Here is a 26240-nt window from a genome sequence, read left to right as displayed (position 1 = left end):
CAAAACAAAACTTCCACTAAAATATAATTCAATGGCTTAAAACAAAAATATTGATACCCAGAAGGACTTTATATGGCTGAGAATGTGCATTGTGAGCTGTCATGAAGTCGCTTAGTTACCATAGTTACTAGTAACACATCACCCAGGGCGGGGATCAAAGCAGTCATGAAAATAGCCTAGAATAAGTTAAAAGACATATGATGGCTCCTTAGCTAAAAATCAAAACAGGGAGGGCAAAGGCCAGTGAGATGTCAACATGTCATCCTGGCTGGGTCCTATATATATAAAGCAACCCAGTATAAGTTTTGAGACAAGCTTAGACTAGGTATCAAAACAACACCACCACCACCCCCTTTTTGGCTAACTTTTAACTATATTTACTTATGTGAAGGTATGAGTATAGGTATGGGTATACCAAGACATGAATGAAAACTCACTTCTCAGACTTGGCAGCAAATACCTTTAGCCCCTGGGCCATTTGCCAGCCCAAACCAATGTGTTTGATAGGATGGTGGTATTATACATATTAAAATTTACTTAAAACAGAATTATGGTGAAACTACATGATATTTAAACAGTAGAGTGGTTTTAAAATCTTCCAAGTGTTTTGAAGCTGGGCTATATATTTGGGGAAACTCATTCTATTCTTGCATTAAAACCATCCTTCTTTAGGTTAAAAAAAAAAATCTCTAATATAGAACCAGCCTCCCTCAATAACTCAAGTATATTTCTATCAGAAAACTTTGTTTTTTCAGCATGACCTATCTCCTTAAAATATATATATAAAAAGTATTTGTATAGGGAAGGGAATGTAGAAAAAATGGGAAATAAAAGGGAGTAGGGAGTTAAGAAATATTCAAATTAAAGTTTTAAAAATTACCTCCATTATTTATAAATGATCCATATTCACGTATTTTCCAATCTAAGCCCCTTTCCATTTAGTGCTGAAGCTGCAAACACTGTGAAAAGCAGCGAACTTTCCAGAAAATGAGTGCACCAATACAGGAAGAAAGGCAGTTAAGAGCAGGCAGCTGAGAGCTCAAGGGATAGGGGTTGGGGTGGGGGATGCTTGGCAAAGGATTGGCCAAGAATGCTTGGCCTGAATGTCCGCAGAAGTACCACCCTGACTACTCATTTCTTTAACTATTAAAATGTGAGTTAGGACACAAGCGAAACATTTTAAGAATGTTAATTTTCACAAGAGAAAATTATTATGCGTAGTGAGTATGTGCACATTAGTGTAGTCGCCCAGATGTCAGAAGACAGCATTGGAACCCCGAGAGCTGGAGTTACAGGTGTTTGTAGGTTGTCCAACATGGTGCCAGGAAGAACGCCTGTGGTCCTAAGAACAGTACACGCTCTTAACTGCTGAGCCATCTACCAGCCCCGAGAAGCAACCATTAACTTTTTAGAAACATTTTTCTTTCCTTTTACATCAAGATCAGCCTGTAGTGGGTTTCTAATGATGGGACTCAGAAGCCCACACTGGGGAACGACAGGCTTAGAGCAGCATAGGACTGAAGAATGAGACGGAAGATCAAAAATAGAAACACTGTATGGAAATGCCAGCTTCAGGACTAAACTTCAACAGCGCCTTTAGAAATGCTCTCACACTCCAACTGTCCTGCAGGTGGGGTATGCTGACAATAATCTATTACAAAAACACCCCACTTTTGTCATGAAAAGTTCAACATATAAGGTGTAAAGAATACTCAATCACAAAGTGGTCAAGATTTCCTTTTACTTGAGGGAAAAAAAAAACACTTCAGAGTTAACCTTAATGTACAAAAGATGAGACCAATCACGTTTACCACTGGACACAAAGGGCACTGTAAAGGCCTTTAAAAATGGCAATTAACATCAAAGGAAAATCCATTTTAACTCATATTGCATTCATTATCAACACCATACTTAACAAGGTAGTTATGCTATTGATACAAAACATACAGTATTTACATTTAACTGTACAAAATAATTTAATGTTTACAAAAATATTAGAATGTTTAGTTGACTGACACAGTCTTAAAGTAATTGCTCCTAGAGAAGTATATAGGAAGACCACTGATTCCCATTCATTTCCCTTTTAATAAGTCAAAGAAAGGGTGCTGCAAAGCTTCATCCAAGGTAATCCTTTTTGTTGGGTCATACTCCAACATTCTTCGAACCAGGTCAAACAGCTTCTCATGCTCTTCATCGTGACACAGCATAAATTCCTGGGGGTGAGGAGATGGTCTTGTTAAATGAAGACAGGAATGAAAAGGTGACTGTATCATTTATCTTTTTTCCTTTACCTTTAACGGCTTGCAGCGTCTCCTAACGTATCTCCCAGCTGAACTATGCTCATCCCAATCTAGCTGGTTATGGTGGAAATACTTGCGTTTCCTATAAAAGAAAAACAGTTGAAATTAATAAAAATAAGCTCTACATCATTACTTTGTCCCTAATCCCTGGTGGGGATAAGACAGACAGAAATCTTTCACTAACTGAACAGACAGTGTGTAACTTAAACAATATTAGCAGCATTACACATGATACTTTACACAGTCTTTCTTCCTTTCATCTATCCTGGGGGATTTTAGTTATCTCAATTATGTTACTCACAAATAAGAAAATGCTCACTTTAAAAGGGATAGCTCCTGGCTGTGAATTCTGACCTCATCAGATTTGGGATGGGGAAGGACATCTTCGCCAGTAAGAAGGGGCTCTCACAAGTATTGGTTTTTAATCAACTTAAGAGAAACATTTGCATAAAAGTTAACTTGAGAACTAAAATAAAGCCCCTTTCTCCACAAGAGCACAAGGTAAAACACAGAATTATGTTCTGAAAATGACTTTTTATAGCTCCAAGTTATCACTTGTCCAGAATTTCTTTTTCCTTCAAAATCTGCAGTCCTCAGAATCGGCATTATGCCATTACAGTCTAAGCTAAGGCCACTGCCTGCGTCTTAGACAAACCTTGTCTTTTGGATCATGTGTGCTGGGATGGGCCCGAGTATCCGCTCCATCATTGCCAGGTGTTCTTTACTATCATGAGTCTAAAAAAAATTCAGGGAAAAAAAAAGGGATTTAGCACTCCTCGCCTTCCTTACATGTACATAAAATATGGGCTGATATAAAAGACTAGACTAAGGCTAGAGAGATGACTTAATGGGTAAAAGGCACTTGCTGCCAAGATCTGAGTTTGATTCCTGGGACTCCCATGGTGGAAGAATCAATTCCCTCCAGTTGTCTTCCACATGTGTGTACCCACCCCAATAAATAAATAAACATAATTCACAACAACAAAAAGGCCAGACTAGCCAGCTACACAATTTACATCAGAAATTCTTCAAAGATGAACGACAATGAAAGAGCTGTTCTGTCTGGTGCAAACACTATACAGTCTAAAATAAACTGGAGAGGTCTCTATGGTAATCAACATGAAAAGTATCTAACATATCTAGTTCATGATTAACTAGGTCCCTTACTAACATTAATCCCAGATAATATAGCCAGTCCAACAATTCTCCCCACAGTTCTGAACACGAAGGCACATAGCTCACAGTAAGTAAAGCTGACAACATACCCAGGTCAAGGACCTTACTCTTAAAAACAATGCAGCCTAGAATAGGTGCTGGCTAAATGGGAAAAGCAGCAGTTGTACACACAGCTGAAATGGTGTCTCTAGAGCAAAGGCTGGCCAACTTTCCTCTGAAGGGTCAGACCAAAAACGTGAACTGCTGGCAAAAGACCTTTTCTTTTTAGTAGGCAACAGGGAGAACTTTCACAATAGCACACCATTTGCCAATCTTTGTTCTAGAGAGCAGGATTTTGTTCTGTGAGGCATATTCCCTTTGTAGCCAAGACCAGCCTTAATTTCACCATATAGTTGAGGCTCACAATCTTGATCCACCTGTTTCAGCCTCCTGAGTGACAGAATTATGGGCATATGTCACCACGCCTAGCTAGTTCCAATTTTTATGCTTTATTAGTATACGTTTTTAGAAACAAGGTTAACATAGCCAGAGCAGAATTGTAACTAGCCACATTAAACACCAATGTAAACTTATAAAGTTTAATAAAAACACCCAGAACACATAATATGAACTCTTCATAAACTACATGTTAAAGGATAAAATACACATTTGAAACAAGTTACAACCTCAGTAGTAGTAGAAATTCAACCAACTGTACTTTCAGAAGTATGATATTTACGTTTTAATTTCAATGATGACCTATGGCAAATATCCACTATGGATGCTAAATATAGCATGTTTAACATAAAATTCATTAAAGATCATCAAATAAAATGTATTAGATACATACCTGAAAGACTGTGAATCCAAGGTAATACTCAATAAGAATGCAGCCTATGCTCCAAACATCACAAGGCTGAGACCAACCTAAAGCTATTCAAAACAAACACAGGCATGTTATATCTAACACTTTAAACTGCTCACCCTTCCCTACATGCCAGTACTCTTTATAGTCTACCTCAGAGACTACAACAGCAACCTCAGGATTTAAAATTTTAGTGCATGTAGCTCAGGCTGGTCTGGAACGTAGCATTTCTTCAGTCTTATATAAATGGCAAAACTATAGTTGGTGCTGGCCCTGATTTAGTCACTTGTTCATTCTCCAATGCTCACCATTAGAAAACATATAGCAAATACATTTACATCTGTAGACCCTACGTAGAGCTTGGGCTCAGATACAAGTCATCTTCTTCAATCATTATACTGCAATATAACCCTCAGGGCGCTAACTGCAGCCCTTTACCCCACTCCTCAATGAACTCTCATACTCTGGAGCCTCATCTCACTTTTCTCACCCTTTCCCAATATTACCTGACTGTTAATAAATATTTAAAGCAACTGCTTTCTCTCTACTATGGCATTCAACTATAACTTCCCTCTAATCTGCCTTCATCCTAGGGAACTTTACCCACACAAATAGAATTCTATTCCCCCAGGCTCCAGATCCTTTTCCAGTGACTCCAATTTCAGATTTGTATCAACAATAGCACCTTATGTGTCCTACTTCCAAGTTCCCAATCCGACCAGTGACTTCTAAGTTTTGAGGTATAACACATGCTCCCTAAGTTCCAAACCTTTCCCTTCCAGCTTTCTCCCATCATGGCTAACACAGAGACTCTCTTGCTTTTAAGTCCCTCCCTTTCCTCCTGCTCCATCTCTATTTCATGTCTAGGTCTGCTAACAAGGCCCTTGGCATTTGTACTAGAGCCTTACCTTGGCAGTGGAGTGAAAACAGGTGACACATAACCTCACAATCACAAGCAAGCATACCCACCATGTTAAGATCAATTAAGAACCACAAATCAGCACTCAGAATATCTTTCATAAACATGGTCATAAGGAGAAACATGCAAAACTCTTCTCTGTATTCTCATTTTAGTTAACCACGACTTCAACAATTAGAAGTATAAGAAGTCTGGTGTCTACTAACCCAAAATGACCTCTGGAGCCCTGTAGTGTCTTGTGGACACCAAAGTACTATGATGTTCATCGTCATATGTCGCACTTCCAAAGTCAACAACTTTGATATCTGTGTTTTTCAACGTGCGCTCATCTCGTTTCTAGAGACACAATTGAATAAAGATGAAACTCAACAAAGACATAAACATTCTATACAACTACTCAAAAGGCTTGCAAGTGAATCCTCCCTTCTCCACCATCCCCAACTGGGATATACACATCCTATTCATACTCCATTTGTGGATGAACATCAAAATATACCCAGGCTCAGAAGCCAATCCCTCACTCAAGGATCCCCAAGATAAAATTAATTTTAAAGACAAAATTAAAATAAGTCATTAACTTACCATTTTAGAATTGTATTTGACCACATAGTCAGACTTTACAAATAAAATATTTTCAGGTTTTAGATCCGTGTGTGTTAATTTATTATGATGTAAAACTACAAAGGAAACAGAAAACCATCATTAGTCTGAGATTTAATTGGGGCCAGTTGAGTGAAAAGGGATGAGAAGTGGAAATGACGGTCAAAAGAGACATCAACTTTACCTGTAACCTGCAAGTGTTCATATGCTGATTAGAAAATAAAGACAATAAAATATATGTGTTCATGAATACTTACAATTTATAGATTGGCAGATCTGATAAGCCATTTGCCTGATGTGATCAATTTGAAATGGCAGAAAGCTGTTTTCTTTAATAAAATCATAGGTACTAAGGCCCAGCAGCTCAAACACAATACAAACATGACCATGATGATCAAACCATTCTAGCATCTGGACACATCGGCTAAAAGAGATCAAAATAATAGTTGAGTGCACAGAAGTGAGCAGCTCACACAGAATGATAGCTTGTGGTTCAGTGTGTACTTACAAGACACTATTGGGGTCAGTGCTGTTCAAGTGCTCCAGCACTTGGATTTCAGAGCGAGCTGCCTCCCGGTAACGGCCTACATTTTTTACAATTTTCACTGCCACATGTAAGCCATCCCTTGAAAACAAAAGATGATGATGCTAAATGTACAAGAGGTGGGATGAAACTGCATCCTCTGTGAAAAGAACATTCTTTGTTTTGTTTTAGAGACAAGATTTCAGTAGCTTGCTCAGGCTGTGCTTCAACTCATTATGTAGCCCAGACTGACACTGAGCTTGTGCTCCTCCTACCTCAGCTTCCTAAAATACAACTGTAATTACAAGTTCCCATACACTTGCTCTAACCTTTCAGAGCCCATATTAGGTACCAGATCATCTTTTCAAAACAAAGCAACCATCCATGTAATATTTAGAAATTTTAACATGCTTCTAAAATTTTATCTAGATTTTATACAAAACATTTAAAAGTAACGCACGCACGCACATGCTCCAGTGTGCTAAGAATCAGAGTATGCTGCTGTTCAAAGCACTGTGTTCATTTACCAGGCTGGACCTATTCTGTGCTAGAGACAAGGCACAGGAGCTAGTACAGAACGACAGGACCTACTCCTTTATGCCTCAGTTCAATGACAAAGAGATGAAGCTCCAGATATTCATTCAGTAAAGTAGCAATTTACACAACAATACAGAACTGGGCCTGAAAGATAGCTGTGAAAGAAATCAAACAGCTGGGCAAAGACCCCGCCTACAAGTTATGAAGCTCTCCCTACCCCAGCACTTTACAGGCCCATTGTATCCAAGTATGGAGTAATAGCTACATTGAGGGCAGTGGGCTTGGGTTGAGGCATTTCCAGGAACACTCCAAAAAGTATAAACTCAGTGTTTTGAGAAAATCATAGAAAATGGTATGAAAGTAAATTAAGGGCTAAAACTTTTTTTTTTTTTTTTGGCTAGTGACTGAAAAAGCACCTTGCTAGGCAAATGCTGTACCACTAAGCCACAACCAAGCTCAACAATAAAACATTTCCAAATATGGGGATAAAAACACATTTCCAAGTGTGAACTCAGTTTCTGGAAAACAGATCAAGGAGCTATGATAGTAAGTCTCACCAAATATGTTTAAAGACAAACCTTACTTTTAAAACTACTGATATATATACAGTAAACTTATACCCTTTCTAACTATTTCTGATGAAAAAAAAATAGATATCATTTTAGAAATGTGTAGTTTCAATTAAGTTTTTACATTCACTTACAAAAAGTAGTAAAACTACAGAGCAGAGGTTCTGAAGGGAGGTGGTACAAATAGGTAGGTAAAGTCAATGTATCTTACCAGAGAATATAGACTTTATTCTATAGGTCTTAATAGAATCTGTAGTTCAGGAGATGTACTTTAACATGTAAATTTAGATGTATTTTATTGATGTTGCAATTCAAAAGTACCAGAATGCTACATATCTTGTTTGAGCATTCCTTTACAGAGTAACTTCCACCTGAGAAAAACTGCCACCATTCACAATAAAACTAATACTCATGGCACATACATTACATTGCATTTCAGAAATTCTGTTGAATTTCTCTCAGGAAAACTTGTAGCAACCACTTTAAGTACATTGTAAAATATAGCAGAATGTTCAAAAAGGAAAAAGCAAACTTACATGCCATGATCAATGCACTCTACAACTTTGCCAAAGGCCCCTTCACCTAAAGTGTCCACGATTTCATCTAAAGTGAGGGAGAGAAAGAGAGATCTAAGTACTTTAGCACAAGTACCCAGCTGTTCATACAATGAATGCTTAAGTGTGGCATATTTCCAAATGATCTTTAGCAAAGCATAACTAAGGTTTCATCGCTCAAGTTATGGCATTTTCAGTTGCTACAAAGCAATTAGATAGAGCTATCTGTCTTGCTCTAATCTCAAACTCCACTGATTATCTTGGAATTTTAAGAATAGAAATATTTAAATTCTACAGAAAAGAAGAAATACAAAAGAACAAACAAACCCACAAAAAACAAAACAAAAAAGCAATGAAGAGTCTTTAGCCCCCCGCTGACAAACTATTCTTTAAAAGATTATTCTGTCTGCAAAGTTTAAAAAGTGTTGAAAAATATTCTATACATCTTGCTCTTAGAACGTCTCCACTTTGACAGATCAGGTGACCCTCCTCATCATCCTCTATACTCCTGGATCTTTTCCTTCGGTGGCTCTTCTGGAACGGCAAGTGGGCAGCACCAAGATCGTCCAGCCAATCAATATATCAGAGTGAATTCAGGGCAGAATACGCAATTCATTCAGCGGGGAGATATTCAGGCATTCAGATAAGCACCAGGCCACGAACAGTTGGCAGGAGCAATTTCAAATTCAGTCCCCAGAAATTCACAGGGCACAGTTTATGTTACAGAAGAAAAACATGGCAAGGAACAGATTTTCAGATAAGATACTTAAAGTGGCAATAGAAAAAAACAACACAATTGTCTCTTTAAAATACTGATTAATTGAAGTCTGCAGTCTACAGAATGCAATGTCACGAGTTACTAATTCTGCTATAACCATATGCTGTGAGCTGAGTTGTTCAGTCAGTCAGGAAAATGTCCACATTAGCTGAATTTGTTCTCTTTTAGCAACATTTAAAAGTGGACATCATAGTAAGAGGGGGAAGTAAAGACCAATTTCAATCTTCCATCTACTAACTGCTAGGTCTATTGAGAAGACTTGGGGGAGGGAAATGGTATCTCAAAGTTTACAAATGAAAGACTTTCTCAGTACATTTTCCGCTCAGCACCCAGGCTCACAGCTTCAGCAAATTAATGCAGACAATGATTTACTGTGCTAGGAGCTAGACTACACAGGAGTCAGCAACAGCTAAACACCCCAGCAGCGTGACTTGCCTGAGTTGTTTCCAACTACCAGTAAAGCAGTTTCTTTCAAAATAAAAAAAAACTTTACGTTCATAGAAGAAAAAATGGGTGCCTCATTTTTTAATACACTATACAACCACAAAATAAGATGTTCTTACTATTAAAACCAACAAACTCATGATCTGTTTTGCAGAATGAGTGTGTGGGCAAAATGAAGACTAAATAATACACAGGTGGTCAATTATGAGAACGTGTACATTTCCTTTAAGGATTCAAGTAACATGAATATAATTACAGCATATCCAAATTGCATTAAGCAACTTTTAGAAACTTATCACTCTTTTAGAGCTTTACGATCAATCCATTCAAATAAAAACAAATCACTCATACCGAATGTGACTGATGACTCGCACAGTGTCTGTTACGTTTTCTTTTAGGGCTGCTTCTCCTGCTTCTGACTGAGGATTTACTGCAATGGATCCGGTAAGTGCTTTCAATGTCTCTATGGTAATGTCTTGGAACATATCCTTCACAGTAGTCATTTCTGTATTCATCAATGTATCTCCGATCCCGATAATCTCTCTCATTCAAGCATCTTGCTTCTAAATAGTGACTGCAAACACATTAAAGGATTTCAAATTATTCTCTTCATTCTGGAATAATGTGGTTCAAACAAAACTTTCAAGAATTCTTGGTTTACACAGCTAACTCAATAAAAGGGAAAATTCAAATCAATGAGATGAAATTTATATGTATCTAAGAATGCTTAAGAAATAATTTTTAACCAAATAGGTCCATATTTTTTCCATATAAAACTGCTACAGCCAGGCATGCTTTAATCCTAGCACTTGGAAGATGAGGGCAGGAGGATCAAGAATTCAAGGCCATCCTGAGGTACACTACAAGTTTGGAGCCAGCCTGGGCCACAAGAAACCATCTCAAAAAAAATCCCATACATTAGAAATTGCTGTCAACCATTTCATACCAAGGAACAAAGCTTCAATTACAATATGCTGAAGATTAAATGTTCCTTTACCATCTAAAAAGTCAAGACCAAACTTTCGAACCTGTTCTGAAATACACTGATGGTACAACATAGGCAGCATCTGAAACTGGCTTCCTTTTCCTCTCTCAGAGCCATGCATTTAGAGAAAGGCAAAAGAGGATTCCTTTCCCTTAAACTAAGAGCAGTTTCAATATCCCTGACCAAGAGTTCTTCCAGAATGTGTGTCACAGACATGAGGAGCTTTAAATGTCTTTCAGCCCTTTTCATTTACTAACTGGATTAAGATCCCTAAATGATATAGCACTGTTGCAGAGCTTGCTAGTGGCAAAACCAAGGTATTTTCAAACTGCCACTCCTGCCCTATGTCATCTAATCTGTCTCCTCTCTTTTCTAAGTCTAAGCTTTCTATTACTCCTGTTTGAGAAACAGAGACCAGAACTTCTGAGGCCTGCCTCGTGTACCAAATACATCTAAACAGACCTTCTGTACAAGAAAGAGTTCAGGACTGTGGTCATCCTCCCACTCTACTTGCCTCTCTAATTTCCTGTGACTCTTGCTTAAAAAATACCCAAGAAACAGCAAACAGCATTTTCTAGTGCCACAGTGCATCTACAGATTCTCCAAGAACCTGAAGAAAGGTGCAGACCCTTTTCCCCAAGAAACGTACAAATGCATAAACAAAACTTGGCAAGAACTTCACGGAGGCCATGGACCTCAGGAAGTCAATGGATCCCAGCTGAGTGTCCTGATCTGATGGTAAGAAAAGGACAGATTCAATTGGCCCAGTTTCCCATCCCCCCTCTACCTGGGATGAGTGTCCTCTTCAACAGAGTGCGAAGCTTCAAGAGGGATGCACATGGAGCACTGGGGGAGAGAGGGGACACCTGCCCAGTCAGACAAATCAGCTAAATAATCCTGACAAGCAATGGAGTGACAGATGTTGCTGCACTGCCCCGCCAACCCCTTTACACTCCCCAGAATATGGTGTTATTTTCTTTCCTGGGTGCTGGTTTAAGCAGGAATAGAAATATCCCCAGGACTACTACTCAACAAGACTGGCATCTAATTCAGGCTGGGCCTTCTTATTGCCTAGTGTCATTCTCAAGTTCTCCTTAATTTTTGGAGAAACAAGTCAGGCTATTAGGATTAAACTCTGGGCCTGAGACAGTTGGTCTGAAGCAGAGATCTAGATGAAAAACAAGAAGCTAGCCACACTTCTACAGGCATCCTATTTAATTTTACAAAGTATCACACACCCACCAGATCCAAAGTCTATCATTAAAAAAAACTAGACTAATAATAATCTTAATGGGAATACACATGAAACTGGCCCTGCTGACAATCCAAAACAATCTACCAACAATAAAAAAAATGGGGCGGTGATACTATCAGGAGCAGAGCTAGCATGAGAAGGACCTTTCCAATTTATGACAACCAAAGACCAAAGTTTAGAGATTAAAGACTATAGAATTATACAAGCTGTGGACATGGTAGACAGAATCAACAGATTTAATTTTTTAAAAAATATCCACTAAATGCCCAGTAAAACTGTTAAGTGAATTGGCTTTTTTTATTTCCACACAGGTCCTATGGAAGACAAAATAAAATTATATAAGGCAAATTGACAACAAGTGAACAATTTAAGATTTCTCACAAAAAAAAAAAAAAGGAAAAAAAATCAAAATAGACAATGCAAAAAATGCTGAAAAGGTGCAAATGAACACTTAGGACTCAGGAAAGGCAAAGAATTCTATTTGCTTAAAATGATTAAGGAGGAATCCATGACAAAGATTGGAAGCAGATAAGCGTCTTAAAGGAAGGCCAGGATCTGGACAAGGTGGAAAGCAGAAGAAATTCCAGACCAACATAGTAACACAGTGCCATCACACACTTCCACTTACACAGACAGCACCACCAGCCAGAGGCTTGAAATGTATGTTCCTACTCTGTAGATGGCAAGTAGATGACTGCATCCAGAGCCGATTTTCACCCAGGAGAATGTGTCACTAAACTAAAGGTGTTTCTGAAAGGACAGACTACTACATTAATACTGAATATAGAGTTTACAAACGAAGACCCAGGTCACACTGAGTTCCAAATCTAAGTCTGCATACCTCCTAGGTGATTTCTAGTCATATGAAGTTCATCAAAGGTTTAAAACTTGGTACTCCGTGTTACAAGGAGACATACAAATATGTATGTAATTTATAGCCATGTTGGTCTTCCTGGAATTTGAGGCAGAATAGATTAAACCTGCTGAAAGGAAGACCAACTCACAGGCCATTGCCAAAGGAAAATCAGGAGAAAAATGCCTTATAATGCAGATGACAAAGGGTTAAAATAATACATAATAAAAACATCTTGTAAATCAGTAAGAAATACTTTAGTAGAAAACACTTGACATAAAAATTCTTCAAAAAGCTGAACAAATTTACTAAAATTTAGAAATTCAGATTAAGAAAACCATTTAAAACAGACAAAACTATAGAGACAGGACCAAGGAGCATGTTATAAGCTTTCTAGAAAAAGAAATGAGAATATGCAGCAAGAACCTTGTAAAACTTCATACCCTTTAACTTGAAAATGCCTCTTCTTAGAATCTACTCTCAGGAAATAACCACAGGCAAAGATTTGTACACAAAGATCCCTTAGGAACAGACAGAAATAATTTAGTCAAGCAATGGGCAATGGTTTCCATACCCCTGCTCCTTTTCACACTTTGCTGCTGCTTCAATTTCCCAGTAACTATTAAAATACTCATAAACTTTAGTTTTCAGAAAGATGTTTATAATTGGTGAATAGTTTGGATGGTGGTGAATAATAACCACCAATGTGTCTGATGTTAATGTCAAGAATGGTAGTGCTGGCTTAGTGGTTAATTGGACTGACTGGTTTTTATAATTATAATGAACACAAATCACTCAAATCAACCTTTTCACATATATAATATACTCTAGCACTACGTATAATTGTTGTAAGATAGTAAGCCTTAAAGAGTATCTTGTACTCATTAATAATGGGGTACAATTTGTATGGTGTTCATTAATAAGGTCTGGTTATTGAACCTTCCATAACCTCACCCAGTACCCCTTACATAACTGTTTGATAAAATATGATTAGTTTACAAGAACTACAAACAAGCTCTTTGGCAGACAACTCTGTTTAGCATGGAGAAGGAAAAAAAATTACATACTGTTTTTAAAGTAACCCCAGCTGGCTAATTTAGAAAGCAATCTGGTAAACAGCCCCAATGGAACATCTGTACAAACAAGGAGAAAACATAGAACCAACAAAACAAATGAGAAAGGGAAATTAATGGAAGGCAGAGTGAAAGAAATGACTCACCTAGCCTTTCTTTACTATTTAGAACTTTAAGATACTTTTCATTCTATATAAAAATATTACCTTCAAATCTTATAATTATAATAAAATAAGACATACTATCACAAACTTTTACTGAGGCTCTATCCTACATTACCAGAGAATGTCTGTAAAAACATTCTCAAAATATAATGCAAGTTTCTAAAAATCTCAGACAGACATACCCACTGGTGTTCTATAAATATAACCTGCAGATGTAACATGAATGGCTCTTCCTCAAAGCACTTGAATGATCTCAGATAGCATTTGCTGCTTTTCTCATCTGGATTAACCACATGCTATGATATCTCAATTGTGAAACACTTCTTGCACACCCAAATACATATGCCACCTTCCTATAGACAGTTAAAACTACTCATTGGGTATCATTATTCAACTTTGTATATGTTCTTGAATATAATCTTTTGACTTCCTCCTCCTTTTTTGATGGAGGGGTTTCTAAGGCTTTTGGGACCTCACACATAATAGGTAGCAAGTATTCCTCATCCTCAGATGAACCACATCCTCAGAGCCTTTAGTTTTAGTCACCTGCTGAGTTACTGTCTCCTATTGATCCCAGACAGACACAGGACAAACTATTTTATTCACAGCTTTAGTCTAGGCAGTATGATACTATATATACTAAGCCTATGACACTCTGTGGTTTTTTCCCCCTGAATCGGTTTTTTTTTTTGTCTGAATTCCAAATTTGATAAAAGCTATATAAGCAAATGCCAAATTGTTAAAACTTAAAATACAAGTCATTTACCAATCAGTGTCTTTAAACTGATGATGTGGTTTACAATGCCTATTCTCCTGCGTACTGCTATGAGATCTCCTCTTCCGTTTGTGACTTCCACTGTAGCTTTCATGGCCCCAGCTTTCTCTGCTATCCCAATCAGGACAGTGAGTTCGTTTGGAATGCCGCATCTGTTAACGAGAAGGGAATGAGAGTGAGTGGGAAGCTAAAGATGGTTGTACATTACCATTGCTTAAATATGAATACTTCGTACAGAGGGTCACATAGGCTCTTAGATAAATTTCCCAAAGCTTAGAACACAATACCACTCCTATGTGAGATGACTGCTGAATGGAACTGACCCTAGTACTAAACGACAGACAGCATGGAACCTTTAATACGGTTTCTTTCACTACTTAGTGCTTGCCTTCAGAAACACTCATTAACTTTAAGTTTCTGTTTGTCTTTTGAGACAGGGTTTCTCAGATATCCCTGGCTGTTTTAGAACTAACTGTAGACAAGTTCTGAGTTCTGGCCTCAAACTCAGAAATCTGCCTGCCTCTGCTACCCAAGTGTTGGTACTAAAGGCATTTCTTAATGCACCTGGCTAGTCTTTAAACTTTTTTTAAAGGGCCAATTAAAATTGCTCAAGGGCTAGAAAGATTACTCAGTAATGTGCTTGCTATGCAAGTATGAGGACCTGGGTTCGGATCACTCACATCCACATAAGTAGCCAGGCACCACAAAACAGACCTGTAACTTCAGATGGGGGCATATGGATCCCTGAAATTCACTGGCTAGCCCAGTCTAGCTCAGTTGGCAAGTTCTGGGCTCAACGAAAGTCCTTGCCTAAAAAATGTGGAGACCTCTGGAGATACCCTATGTTGACCTCTGGACCACATACTCAACAAAATGTACACGTGCACTCCCAACACAATTTTTTGTATTCCTTCTGCTTATGCTGATTTTTAAAATTAGGTCACTTATGTTAATAATTCCACCAACTAAGCTACATTCCCAGTCTCTCAAATTGGATTTTAAAAACCAAGACTGAAATGAATGTGCACATTTTTTTTTCCCTTTAAGACAGGAAGTTTCTTGGTATAGGTCTGGCACTAGCTCTGTGAACTACGCTTCAAACTCTCTGAGATCCATCTGCCTCTAGAGTGATGGAATCAAAGGTGTAAACCACTACCTTTCAGCTAGATCTGAATATTTAAGAATAACACCTACAACTGTAGTTAACGAAAGTCTATTCCAATAGTATCACAAACTTCCTATAGCCTGGCAAAGTTTAATACAAATAATTGAGAGAAGCAAGCAAGTAATTGGTTTAAAGGTAAAAAGCTTTTCATTAATGAGATTTCTTTTTCCTTAGACTCTGTAACAGAGTTCCTTTCTCTAAATGCCAGAATTAGTTTGATCCTTAAACTGAGACATGACCAGTGACATCAGGTAATGGTAACAGTTCCCAGACTTCATCTACAGCCTCCTATGGATTTCCCCCAGGCTCAGGATCTAACTAACTTCTATCCTTTTAAATGTATAGGACTGTTGCAAGCCAGGGTTAATTCTCTCCTTTCATTATGTGGGTCTCAGAGATTAAAGGTGGGCACTGTTACCCACTTAACTACTCTGCTCCCTTAAATCGATTTTTAAAAGATTAATTTTATTTTTAATGAGGATGGGGTAGACTGGGGAAGAGCAACACATGAGTGCAGTTGCCCATGGACGCCACAAGAGGGCACATGATTCCCTAAAGTCTAAAAGTCCTTTAAAAGAGCAGTCTTTTAAGTTCCATAGTTAAATCTTTAATTTTGAACTCTGCTAAGCAGATTTTAATGGTTTTCAGGGGTGGGAGCAGAGGAGAAGAACCCAAAGAAGCTGAATAAGACCCAAATGGAACAAAACCAATTTAGTTGACCGCCTTCAGCTTGCCTAAATGACTGAAATATAAGCTAACAAATCTATTAAACTCCAGACTTGCAAAGATAGGCAGTTTCAGTTCTCCAAAGCGCTCCTCAGAAAGGGTGTGTGTGCGTCACAACATCAGGGTGTGATACTATCACTATTATTTCCTGATTACTGAGGATGTAATGGGGAGAGGAGGCTCCTAATGCTAGGCAAAACTCTACCACTGACCTATACAGTCCTGCCCAAACATTCAGTAAGCTATATTTTCTTCTAATTCTCGCCTGCCAAGCATCTTTCTGATAATGTGGCTTCTCTTTTAGCTCAGTTAAAAATGAGAAAGCATGAATTAAGCCACATACCAAAAAAAAATCCTAAATTCGTGTTAGGTATCGTGGTAAAAGCCAAGCATTGCTTTTGATATAGTATTTTAATATGGCAAAGTAAAATAGACAACACTGCAAACTTGAGACAAAAGCCAAAACTCACGCTTTCAGAAAAACTCATCTTCCCATTTTTACTGGAATACTGTGGACACATTCCTTTTATTATCAAAACTGTATTTAAGGTTTTTGGTTTGATTAAAGCTTTTTTCCTCTGTTTCTTTGGGAACTGAATTCTGAATCTCAAGCTACCGGGCTACAGGCTAAGCACTCTTAAAAAACAGCAGTCAAACTTACAGCTTCTGATGACTCATCATTATGACTGGCCATTAGGGTTTCGCAAGACTTGGGTGCTTGCTTCAAGTTCTCCCTCCCCCTCCACACTGCCACAGCCAGTTTACCTCTCACAAGACAATTCTCAACTTATCAAGTTACTAACATGCAAAGCCACCTAGCAGTCTATCAGTGGGTCCCAGTCCCAACAGGCCCTGATGAACATGTCCCACCCCTACTCTATCTCTAGCAAAGTTCGGAAATAATTTTCTTAGACAGGTGTGGTGGTGGCACACACCACCCTGGAGGCAAAGGCAGGTGGAGCCCTGATCAAGTTCAAGGACAACCTGGTCTTCACAGGGAGACCTTGCTTCAAAAAACCAACTAAGAAATATTTACTTAGGAGGCAAAGTAAAAGATTTCTGAGCTCATGAGATTAAAGTTCCTTCACATACACAGGAAAGAAAAACCACCTCGAAATATTACACTATCTCTAATACTTAAAAAAATGTTACACCCCTCGGTATTTTTTTCAATAAAAGATACAACGGAACCCGTAAGTATGTTCATATTAGAAATATGATTCTCCACCACGCTTTAGAAATTTCGGTCTCCCATTTAAGTGGAGTACAAGAGGCCCTTGGGTGAGTTTTCAAAGTTAGGCCAAATATCTGCAGCTTTAATATTAGACCAGATGACTACCTGTCCAGGGTTTTGGGGACTGTCACAATGTATATGCAATGTTCGCTCTCTAATCCCATCACTCGGGAGGCAGAGGCAGGAGAAGCTCTGGAGTTCGAGTCCAGCCTGGTCTACATAGTTCCAGGGCAATCAGGGCGACCGAGGTCTGGAGGTTTAGGGGTGTGGGGGTGACCGCCTGGCACGAAGGACGAACCTTCCTTCCCAAGTGTGTTCCTCGAAGCTGGAGGTGAACTCCAACCACTTGGATCGCTGCAGTGCCTGCCCTACCTCCCCCGGGCAGCTGGCCAGGGCCCTTAGAGCTGAAACACAGGGCGAATATCGGACTCTGGAAAAGCCTCCAGTTATGCAAACGGCCGAGGCAGCCGAGAAAGGTGAGGAGGGGTCTGGGTGACTCAACTCCGGACCACACTAGCGTCGGGGATGCGTCCCGCCAAGGGGTCTCCCTGCTGGTTCCTGCGATGGCCGGCGAAGCCGTGGCAAGAGGTGAGTGAGGCCCGAGCTGCCGGACAGCACCGTCGGGCGAACCCGGGGCCTGCGGGCCTTGACTAGAGAGGCGAAACCGCAGCAGCTCGGGTGTTGTCGCCGCCGGCTGAGAGGCACCCCGCCAGCCCCGCGGACGCACCCTCGGGTGCTGACGCCCAAAGCCCACTCTTTCCTCAGACACCTAGCTGAGCGACACTGCCCACCTCACCTCCGCAAAAGCAAAAGGCCTTTTGGCCGAGAAATGTCGCCAAACCGCCGTCGTTTCTCTCCAGCCGCTGCGACAAACACCGACAAAATGGCGTCCGCGCCGTCACCCTACAACCTCCTCAGGTGGATCCAGCGCCACCTACGCCGAGCAAGCGCGCATGCGTCACGGAGCCCCGTGCCCGCCCACAGACCTTGCAAGGGGGCGGGGGTCTGTGACGTCAGGGGCGGGGGGCTTTATCATTCATACTGCGGCTGCGCAGCGCCAAGGCGCCTGTAGGACGAGTTCTGTCAGCCTGTCAAGTCGAGGTTCTTTCTGTTCTTGGGTGAACCTGGAAGATCGCCTTAAATCTACGGCACGTGTCGGGCTCTTGAAGAAGAGTTTTGCTGGGCGTTGCCACGCTGGGTAGGGCCAACCTCTGACCTTTTCCCGTCATCTTAAAGCGGGACGCTCATCGCACTCGGCCTGCCAGTCAACCCTCAATCTTCTCGGCACCTCAGCTCCAGGTAGAGCCACCAGAGCTCAGAGTCCGCGAATGTTCCCTGCTAGGGCAGCTCAGTGACCAGGCTATGTCTGTCATCTGGCGTTTCCGCTCTAAACTGGATTTGGAGACGTTTACTTGAATATGCCTCTAAAAACAAGCGTAGCGGGTGCTTACCCTTTCTCTTTCTCCTTTCTCCTTGCCTTCCTCTCTTTCTTTCTCCTCGCCTTCTCAGTCAGCACATCAGAAGGAATGGGAAAATTTGTCCTAAGACTTCTGACAGTATTCTAGTTACGACCATGGCAGCCTCATCATTTTCTATTACAGTTACTCAACAAATGGACATTTGTGGTCAGAAGACATAATGAATTTTCTATTTTTTTTTTTAATTTCAGAGAACTAGGTTTTTGTGGTATAGGCCTGTAAACCCAACACTTAGGATTTAGAAACAGTAGGATCAGGAATTCTAGGTCATTCTGGGCTAGATAGCAAGTTCAAGGCTAGTCTGGGCTACATGAGATCAAAACTAAACAAAGCCTGCTGAGAATCCAACACTATAAATACTGCCTAACCCACTAAGGTTGAACTTCTGGTCCTCCTCTCATCTTCTTCCCAAAGAGCTGGGATCATAAATATGAGCTGTCATTACCAGATTAATGAAATACTCTATGCCAATCTCTTTATAGACAGTCTTAGTAATCTAGACAACCCTGAGGTGATTACCAGCTCCTTGCTCTAATTACAGACTTAACTCCTGAAAACACCATTCACAGGTCAGCCTTGCTAGCTCCAGAGAGCTTATGGTTTCACTGTCATACTGACTGCCTCCATTCATTTGACAAAGTCAAAGACAACTTACTTTTCTTAGTTAGAGGAAAATGTTCCAAGTCCATCTTTTGGCAAGACCAAAAGGGTCTGTCTTTAAAAGCCACTTTTCAAGCCAATTTGTCTCTGAAGCTCCCATTATGAAACAATGAATCCCTTCACATTTAGCAAAGTTGATTAAAGGCCACACCATGAGTCACAATGGATCTCTCAGGCATACTACACTGCCCAAGACGGACAATATCCCAATTTCCCCCAGGATTTCTAACACTTCCTGAGGAGAAAGTCAAACAGCACACGAGTAACAAAGATTCAGTCAAACAATGTTGAAAGCATCCCAATTCCCAGTTCACTTTGCAGTGCATATGGAGTGGCAGGAAGTAACTGATTTCAGGCCATTTCATAGGGAATACAGGATGGACCCTAGACTGCTCCTTTAATTATATGTGTCTCTCTTCTCTCCTTCTTCCACCACTCCTCTTTCTTCCTCTTCTCTCCCCTTCTCATTTTTGATAATCTTTGTATACACAGAGCTGATCTGGGACGTATTATTTAGTTCAAGCTTGCCTGGAACTTATAGAAACCCTCCTGTTACAGGTTTCTAATTGCTGGCTCTTAGGTCTGGCCCATCATTGAACTGGTCTCAGAGCCAGGACCAGAAAACAGATGCACGTACCCTTTGGAAATATTTTCCAGAGGTACTTGATCAGCCTTCAGGACTCTTTCTGATATTGGCTCTAGAAACCGTGGGAGTAAACCATTTACCAAAAACTTTGACTAGGTCATGCCCAAAAGTTTATAGAGAAGGTAGAATTCCTTCTAATAATGGATTCTTAGAGTAACTCCATCCCGCATTAGATTGGAAAACTAGAAAGTAAACTGAGGTCATTGACACTTGCAGGTATCCAAGGATGGAGTCCCTGGAAATTAAATTAGTAGCTAAATGTCTTGTTAATCTCTTAAAGTCTATCACACATTACTAGTCACTATGTCCCTATATTAGTCAAACTAAAATCTAAATTAAAATTTTTAGTTGAATCTATCTAGAGATTGGAATGGGTGATCAGTGAACCCATGCCATGGCACAAATTTGGAGAGCTGAGAAAGACATAAAGAAGTCAGTTCCCTCCATCTACAGTGGGTCCTGAGGATCAAACTAAGATTGACAGTGTTGGTAGAAATGTCCTTACTCACTGAGCCGTCTCCTGGGTCCCTCCTATCAATTATTGTTAATTGAATAAAATTGGTGGTATTGACTAAGTTTAGTTAAATCAATCAATCATTCAATCAATCAATCAATCAATTCTAGACACCAAGACCAGTAGCATAGAGCTGTGAAACCAGCATGTGAGAGGTAGAATGTGGAGGGAGGGTCATGTGAAGGTTACACAGTAAGTTCTAAGGCAGCCAGGACTACATGAGACCCAATCCCACAAAACAAAACAACTCTTACTGGCTTCCCCAATTCTACTTACTGCATTTTTTTCTCAACATTTAATATGTATTGTCTTTCTCTCAGTTGGTAAAATGCTTGCCTAGCATGCATGACCCCTAGGGTGTTATTTTAAGAAACAAAAATCCCAGCCATTTAACTTACCAAATAAAGACTTGGGGAGCCAGATGCTATTGTGAAAGCCTGCTAGCTCAGAGAGGCAGAGAAACCACCCAGCTGACCTTCCTATACGACCAATGTCCCAGAAGGAAAAAGCTCTACCAATATCCCAGGAGGAGAAGGCCCTTTCTCCTCCTTCACACTGTGTTAAATGCCCTTCAGTTCAAAGACCCTCCTTTCTGTTTACTTATGTTCACTCCAGTCAGGTGGTTACTTGCTCTGCCTCTTGACCATGGTTGACTTTATTTAGTTCTTGAATTAAAGGTGTGTGCTAGGGCTAAGCCACACCATGAACTACTTGTTTATTGTAAAGAGCTCTAGGATCAAAGGCTGAGCCATACCTTAGAAACAGTTCACAATCTTGGGGGAGTTCATAACATGATCAAATATCCTGCAACAGTGGGGACCACAATATTATTACTGAACAAACAAGAAATAGGGAGACAGGGTGGAAAAGTTTTTTCCACCTTGCACAGAGGGAACCAGTAGAAGGCCCTATCACATTCTATTGAGCCAGCATACCCCTCAATAGAGAGGATTTGAAAGGTGAATATAAGAGAGAAACACCAGGGAGGCCACCATCTTCCCATCTTTTACTAAAGATCCTGGACAGTGCCTCTGCATAAGAACAAGACAAAGGTTCACTCCTTGGTCGTTTTTATTAGCTTTAAGAAGTCTAGTTCAGATCCTACAGGCCCAACACCGGTGGAAACAGCTTCTTTAGCTCTTCCTCAGGCCTGGGTGGTAGAGCCTCTGGGAAACAGCTCTGGAATTCTGTGCCTCTCCCTACCTGGGAGGTCAACTTCCTGTTTAACTACATCCCACTACTGCAGGAAGGCCCTGATTTTCACTCCATGACTGATGGGAAGACCTATAATGGACAGAGCAGTACGATGAGAGCATTTTATATCATGCACATTTGAGCACTTCTTAGGGACCCTCCCTGCACACTGGCCAACCAGATCTGGCCTTATCCACCTTGGAAGGGTTACTAAGACTTGCTAGGAAACCCTGGGATTCTGGATCATCAGACAATTGCTTAATATGATAAAGGGAGACAGGACTTTGATGTGACCCTGGTTGCCTAAGAGAGCTGTCCTGAAGTGGGAATGACATCCAGCCTCCCTCACACTGAGCATCTATGTATGTGAGACTGGACAGAGATCTCAGACTACCGAGTACAGTTCTGACATCACCACAGCAATTTACCTCTCAATTTCCACTGTAACCTGCTGCTGTTTAGCAAAATAGATAAATGAACAAATAAAGCGTGAAAACTATATTCACTTGATAGGAATCTATTAATCACGTACCAGTGCATGGATTAAGGAATTAACTCCTGGCTTCAACTGTAAAACAAGAAATTCTTAATTGCTGATCAACAGATGCCTCTTATTCCGACTGACTAAGGATCTCAGTTGTTTAGCTTAAGACAAGGAATAGCTCAGATCAATGTTCCCTGTACCCATGATTAAAAAGTTGCCAAATGACTATGTAGCTCAACTGGCAAAGGGTTTGCCAATATGACTGACAACCTGGGTGATGAACAAAAGAGGGAAAAAAGGTTGTGTGGGGGGGGGTATACAAAGTAATACTTTTTTAAAAATTAAGATAGATTCTCTCATACAATAAATCCTGAACACAGTTTCCCTTTCCTCCACTCTAATTCAATTCCCTCCCACTCCCATATGCCATCTCCCCTCAAAAGAATATGCCTGGTTCTCACTTCCAAAAAGAACAGACTTCACTGAGACTGGTTACTAAACATGTGAAAACAGACAGATGAACAAAACTAAAGCCAAGGTTGGACAAGGCAACCCAATAGGAGGAAAAGAGTCCCAAGAGCAGGCAAATGAGTAAAAGATACATCAGCTCCCATAGTTAGGAGTCCTGCAAAAACAGAGCCACAAATATCAGAGGACCTGATGCAGAACCGTGCAGGCTCATGCTTTCTGCTTTAGAAACAAGGGCACATATGTGCCCTGCTTGGTTGGTTCAGTGGTCCTATTCTCAAGGGGGAAGACAGGGTAGTTTAAAGAAACATAAAAAAAAACCCAAAGAAAAAAGATGGATAAATAGCTGAGCCAGGAGAATCAATCTGAAACTTTAGGATTCAGGAAAAGAAGTCAAGGGCATCACTAGTAGGACTTGTTCACAGTTGGACTACGACACACAGGCCAGACAATTGCTTAGTATGATAAAGGGAGAGCATGGGTCTCCAAAGGAAGACAAAGAACAAAGAAGAGAAAAGAGAAAGGAAAAGATGACTTTCTCCTTTGAGGAGTTAACACTCAGTCTTCCTAGTTCACTTTCTCCTGTCTCAGGGCTTAAAATCCATATTAAAATTGCTTACTGATTGCAAACCTTGCTGCTCTATATAACAGTGTTTTTTCTTTTTGTTTTTTCTCCACAGAATTACATGATATGAGTGCCTGACTCCTGGGTATAACCCCAGCAACTGGGAGATCAAGACAGGAAGGGCAGAAGTTGATGGTCATCTCTGTCTACAGAGTGGGTTACAGGATAGCCTGGGTTATGTAAGATATTTTCTCAACAAACTCAAACCACGAAAACCTAACAAGGAACAGAATGAGGGTTTGTTTTTTCTACCCTTGAAAATTAAAGACATGGGTCTCTGTTCAGCCATGCCGTCCCTCAGTGTCCTTTCCGTTAAAGTGAACACAGTGCCAAGACATTCCCATCACACCTGCTAGAAGGAGCAACTAGGTGCTTATGAAGAGCAGGGAAGGGTATAGGATACAGACATTCAGACTGCCAACAGAACTGAGATAAAATAAAAGACAGCAGGGCTCAGTGCCAGGCCCAGAGTTGGCAGATCCAGTGTGGCCTCCATCACAGGAGGACCCACTGCTCCACCACACCTGCCTTTCCCAGACTGTACTGTCTATGATTCCCAGTCTCTACCTTTGTGCTTCTTGGTGAAGATGTTGCCAGACACCATTTCCCCCCAATTATTATGGGTTAGCTACAATCTTAGAAATGATTCTTAGTTAAAAAACAATGGACTAAAACCATTCTGTATGTTTCAGGTTTTCAACCAAAGTTTAAATGGAGCAATGTGTATAGGACTGGCTGAGGACTTCTCAGACGGGAAGGGATTGAGGGTCTTCTCAAAGGAGAGGGGTTTCAGTTTTTTGCCTTTCACTCCAACAGGGGGCTCCTCTAATATTCATGAATCTTTCCCCTGGTTACACTTCACCACCAAGGTGTCCCCTTAGGCGAGAATGAACCAGCATCTGTAGATCAGGAGTGAAGAGTCCATTGTCTTTGTGATGCTGCGAGGGGCTGGTTCCGGAATCTGCTCACATCTGAGAGACAGATTCTTGTTGCATGATAACATTTTAAATATTTTCATTGTTCATTTCTGAACAGACAGAAGCAAACCAAGGCGAAAGTTTGAGAAACACTGAAGGATCCAATGTGGGACGGAGTAGGAAGCGGGCAGGACAAAGGCCCTCAGGTATTCAGAGGCAACTCTGAGGAAAAAAAAAAAAACCAAAGTATTCTATCCTATGTGTGTTTTCTGAGACTTATAGGCTTATGTGAGACCCCAGATGTGGACAGCTGTGTCAAGGATAGACTTGCAGTTGTCTTAGGTTTCTGTGCTTTTTACAGCAATCCCAAAGTCTTGGTGGCTGTGAGCACTACCCTGAAAGGAGGAGTCTTGAGTGTAGGCAGGGACAATGTCTCCAGGTAGTACTTTTTCTGTGACAGCCCCTTTTAGTCTGTAATATATTTTCTACAACTGAAGACATCCAAGCTTACTTGCAAGTGAGGGTGCTCCATGCTATTAAGAGCAAAGCAAATGATAATTCTACTCTTGCAAGCACATGATTGATTCCCCTGGTAACTGAACGAGGCCACTTTTGATTTGTCAGTGTGTAGGAAAGCTCCTTACGAAAAGTTTGGATGTGCATGTACATGACGTCAAGGTGCTAATCACAGCCCTCCATCTCCTGCAGGTTCTACTGGAAGCTCATGGACCGACTCTGAAATCAGGGTCTTTCTGCTGGAATGGGAAGTAGTTGAACAGGAAATGGGCCATCCGGGCAGGAAGATCCACAAGAAGACCAGGGCTCTTTGCAGACGCCTCTATCAGCAGGGCCTGAGGAAGAGCTGGGAAAGCTGTTTCGACCTGCTGCTGAGCCTGCGGGATCTACACAGGACGCTCTGTAATGAGAGACCAGGGATTGAACCTTTATTTTCTCCTTATGCAGAAGCTCTGTACAGGATCCTGGGCTCCAGTCCCCAGGGAAGCCATGTCCCAGGTTAGCTTCTTCTGTATTCACTGCCCTTTCAAGTGCTGTAGAGAGCAGCATCAGCTGACCTCTCCTTCCTAAGAATGGAGCAGAGCATACAGTGTAGGGGAATCCCCATTCCCACAAGCCTCCACTGAACATAGCAAAAGTAAATGTCTGTCCTCTGTGTTTGTCTACATTCTTTTGTCACCCCAAGGGAATGGGAATTAGACATATTCGGGGTGAACCCTGACACACAGAATAGACCATCACTTAGCATGATTCAGAGAGAGTAAGGCTGCCATGGTTATGAAGACTCTCTTCTTCCTCTCAGGTCCTCTCGACGATGGGGCTGGTAACCCTTCACTTTCCATGTACCCTCAAACTCCCAGGAACCAGCCTTGGGATTATGGTGTTGCTGCTCCTTCTGCACAGCTTCAAGGGAATTCACTACCAATGATGTCACAGGAGGACTCCCTGTTTCCAAGAGGGGAGCACTGGAACCCCAGCCATTCAATGTCAGCTCCAAACTTACTTCCTAACTTTGCCCCAGGAGACCCTAGCTTCCAGCAGCCATGGCCCACCGCTGAATAACACCCAGATCCTCAATGAAGATAAGCGGCCTTTCTTTGTTTATATTCCGAAAACCTGGGATTGTGAACCTTGTGGGTGTGGGCTTATTTCTCTACCTCATAAGGGAAAAATGTGGAGTTAAATAAAGGTCCTTATAGTAACTCTCTCCTGCCTTATCCTTGTCACTTCAGTGGGGTCCATAAGGAAAGAGGGACAGCAGAAT

At 40.7% G+C, this 26240-nt stretch overlaps 2 protein-coding genes across 17 annotated transcripts; one reads left to right on the top strand and one right to left on the bottom strand.

Moving 5' to 3' along the window:
• Positions 1-1727: 1727 nt before the first annotated feature.
• Positions 1728-19730, bottom strand: Clk4 (CDC-like kinase 4). Of its 11 annotated transcripts, NM_001399429.1 has the most exons (16): positions 18271-18354; positions 14341-14501; positions 13405-13470; positions 12781-12858; positions 11017-11075; positions 9596-9818; positions 8466-8556; positions 8005-8071; positions 6348-6464; positions 6097-6263; positions 5822-5916; positions 5446-5575; positions 4306-4388; positions 2956-3035; positions 2292-2382; positions 1728-2213 (listed from the first exon to the last, which is right to left on the bottom strand). In NM_001399429.1, exons 5-16 carry the CDS (start codon positions 11067-11069, stop codon positions 2073-2075), a joined length of 1338 nt encoding a protein of 445 aa, NP_001386358.1. In that variant the 5' UTR covers positions 11070-11075; positions 12781-12858; positions 13405-13470; positions 14341-14501; positions 18271-18354; the 3' UTR covers positions 1728-2072. The 11 variants fall into 11 exon arrangements, with proteins under 11 accessions (NP_001386358.1, XP_038941310.1, XP_038941309.1 ...); XM_039085382.2 differs by lacking the exons at positions 11017-11075; positions 13405-13470; positions 18271-18354 and adding an exon at positions 19608-19716; XM_039085381.2 differs by lacking the exons at positions 11017-11075; positions 13405-13470 and having other exon boundaries at positions 18271-18427.
• Msantd5 (Myb/SANT DNA binding domain containing 5) lies at positions 17705-26183 on the top strand. Of its 6 annotated transcripts, none has more exons than XM_063269604.1 (5): positions 17705-17950; positions 23599-23696; positions 24579-24666; positions 25169-25474; positions 25779-26183. In XM_063269604.1, exons 2-5 carry the CDS (start codon positions 23676-23678, stop codon positions 26036-26038), a joined length of 675 nt encoding a protein of 224 aa, XP_063125674.1. In that variant the 5' UTR covers positions 17705-17950; positions 23599-23675; the 3' UTR covers positions 26039-26183. The 6 variants fall into 6 exon arrangements, with proteins under 6 accessions (XP_063125674.1, XP_063125677.1, XP_038942487.1 ...); XM_063269607.1 differs by having other exon boundaries at positions 23599-23780; XM_039086559.2 differs by having other exon boundaries at positions 17929-17950; positions 23599-23722.
• The last annotated feature ends 57 nt before the right edge of the window (positions 26184-26240 follow it).

The sequence above is a fragment of the Rattus norvegicus genome, chromosome 10, assembly GCF_036323735.1.
Source record: "Rattus norvegicus strain BN/NHsdMcwi chromosome 10, GRCr8, whole genome shotgun sequence".
Classification (NCBI taxonomy): domain Eukaryota; kingdom Metazoa; phylum Chordata; class Mammalia; order Rodentia; family Muridae; genus Rattus; species Rattus norvegicus.
The sequence above is the reverse complement of the archived record's forward strand: the minus strand, read 5'-3'. Positions and strand labels throughout refer to the sequence as shown.

Bases quoted from the DNA above. Each gene is read 5' to 3' on its own strand.
- Clk4 (XM_039085382.2), bottom strand. From the start codon at position 14,501: ATGCGGCATTCCAAACGAACTCACTGTCCTGATTGGGATAGCAGAGAA. The intron at 9,819-12,780 runs GTATGAAGTTTT...ATGTGTTTGCAG, and splicing joins AGGCATTTTCAAGTTAAAGG to TCACTATTTAGAAGCAAGAT. The intron at 8,072-8,465 runs GTATAGAATATT...CCCTCACTTTAG, and splicing joins AGACGTTCTAAGAGCAAGAT to ATGAAATCGTGGACACTTTA.
- Msantd5 (XM_063269604.1), top strand. From the start codon at position 23,676: ATGGTCATCTCTGTCTACAGA. The intron at 23,697-24,578 runs GTGGGTTACAGG...ATTTCTGAACAG, and splicing joins TGGTCATCTCTGTCTACAGA to ACAGAAGCAAACCAAGGCGA. The intron at 24,667-25,168 runs GTATTCAGAGGC...CATCTCCTGCAG, and splicing joins GGCAGGACAAAGGCCCTCAG to GTTCTACTGGAAGCTCATGG.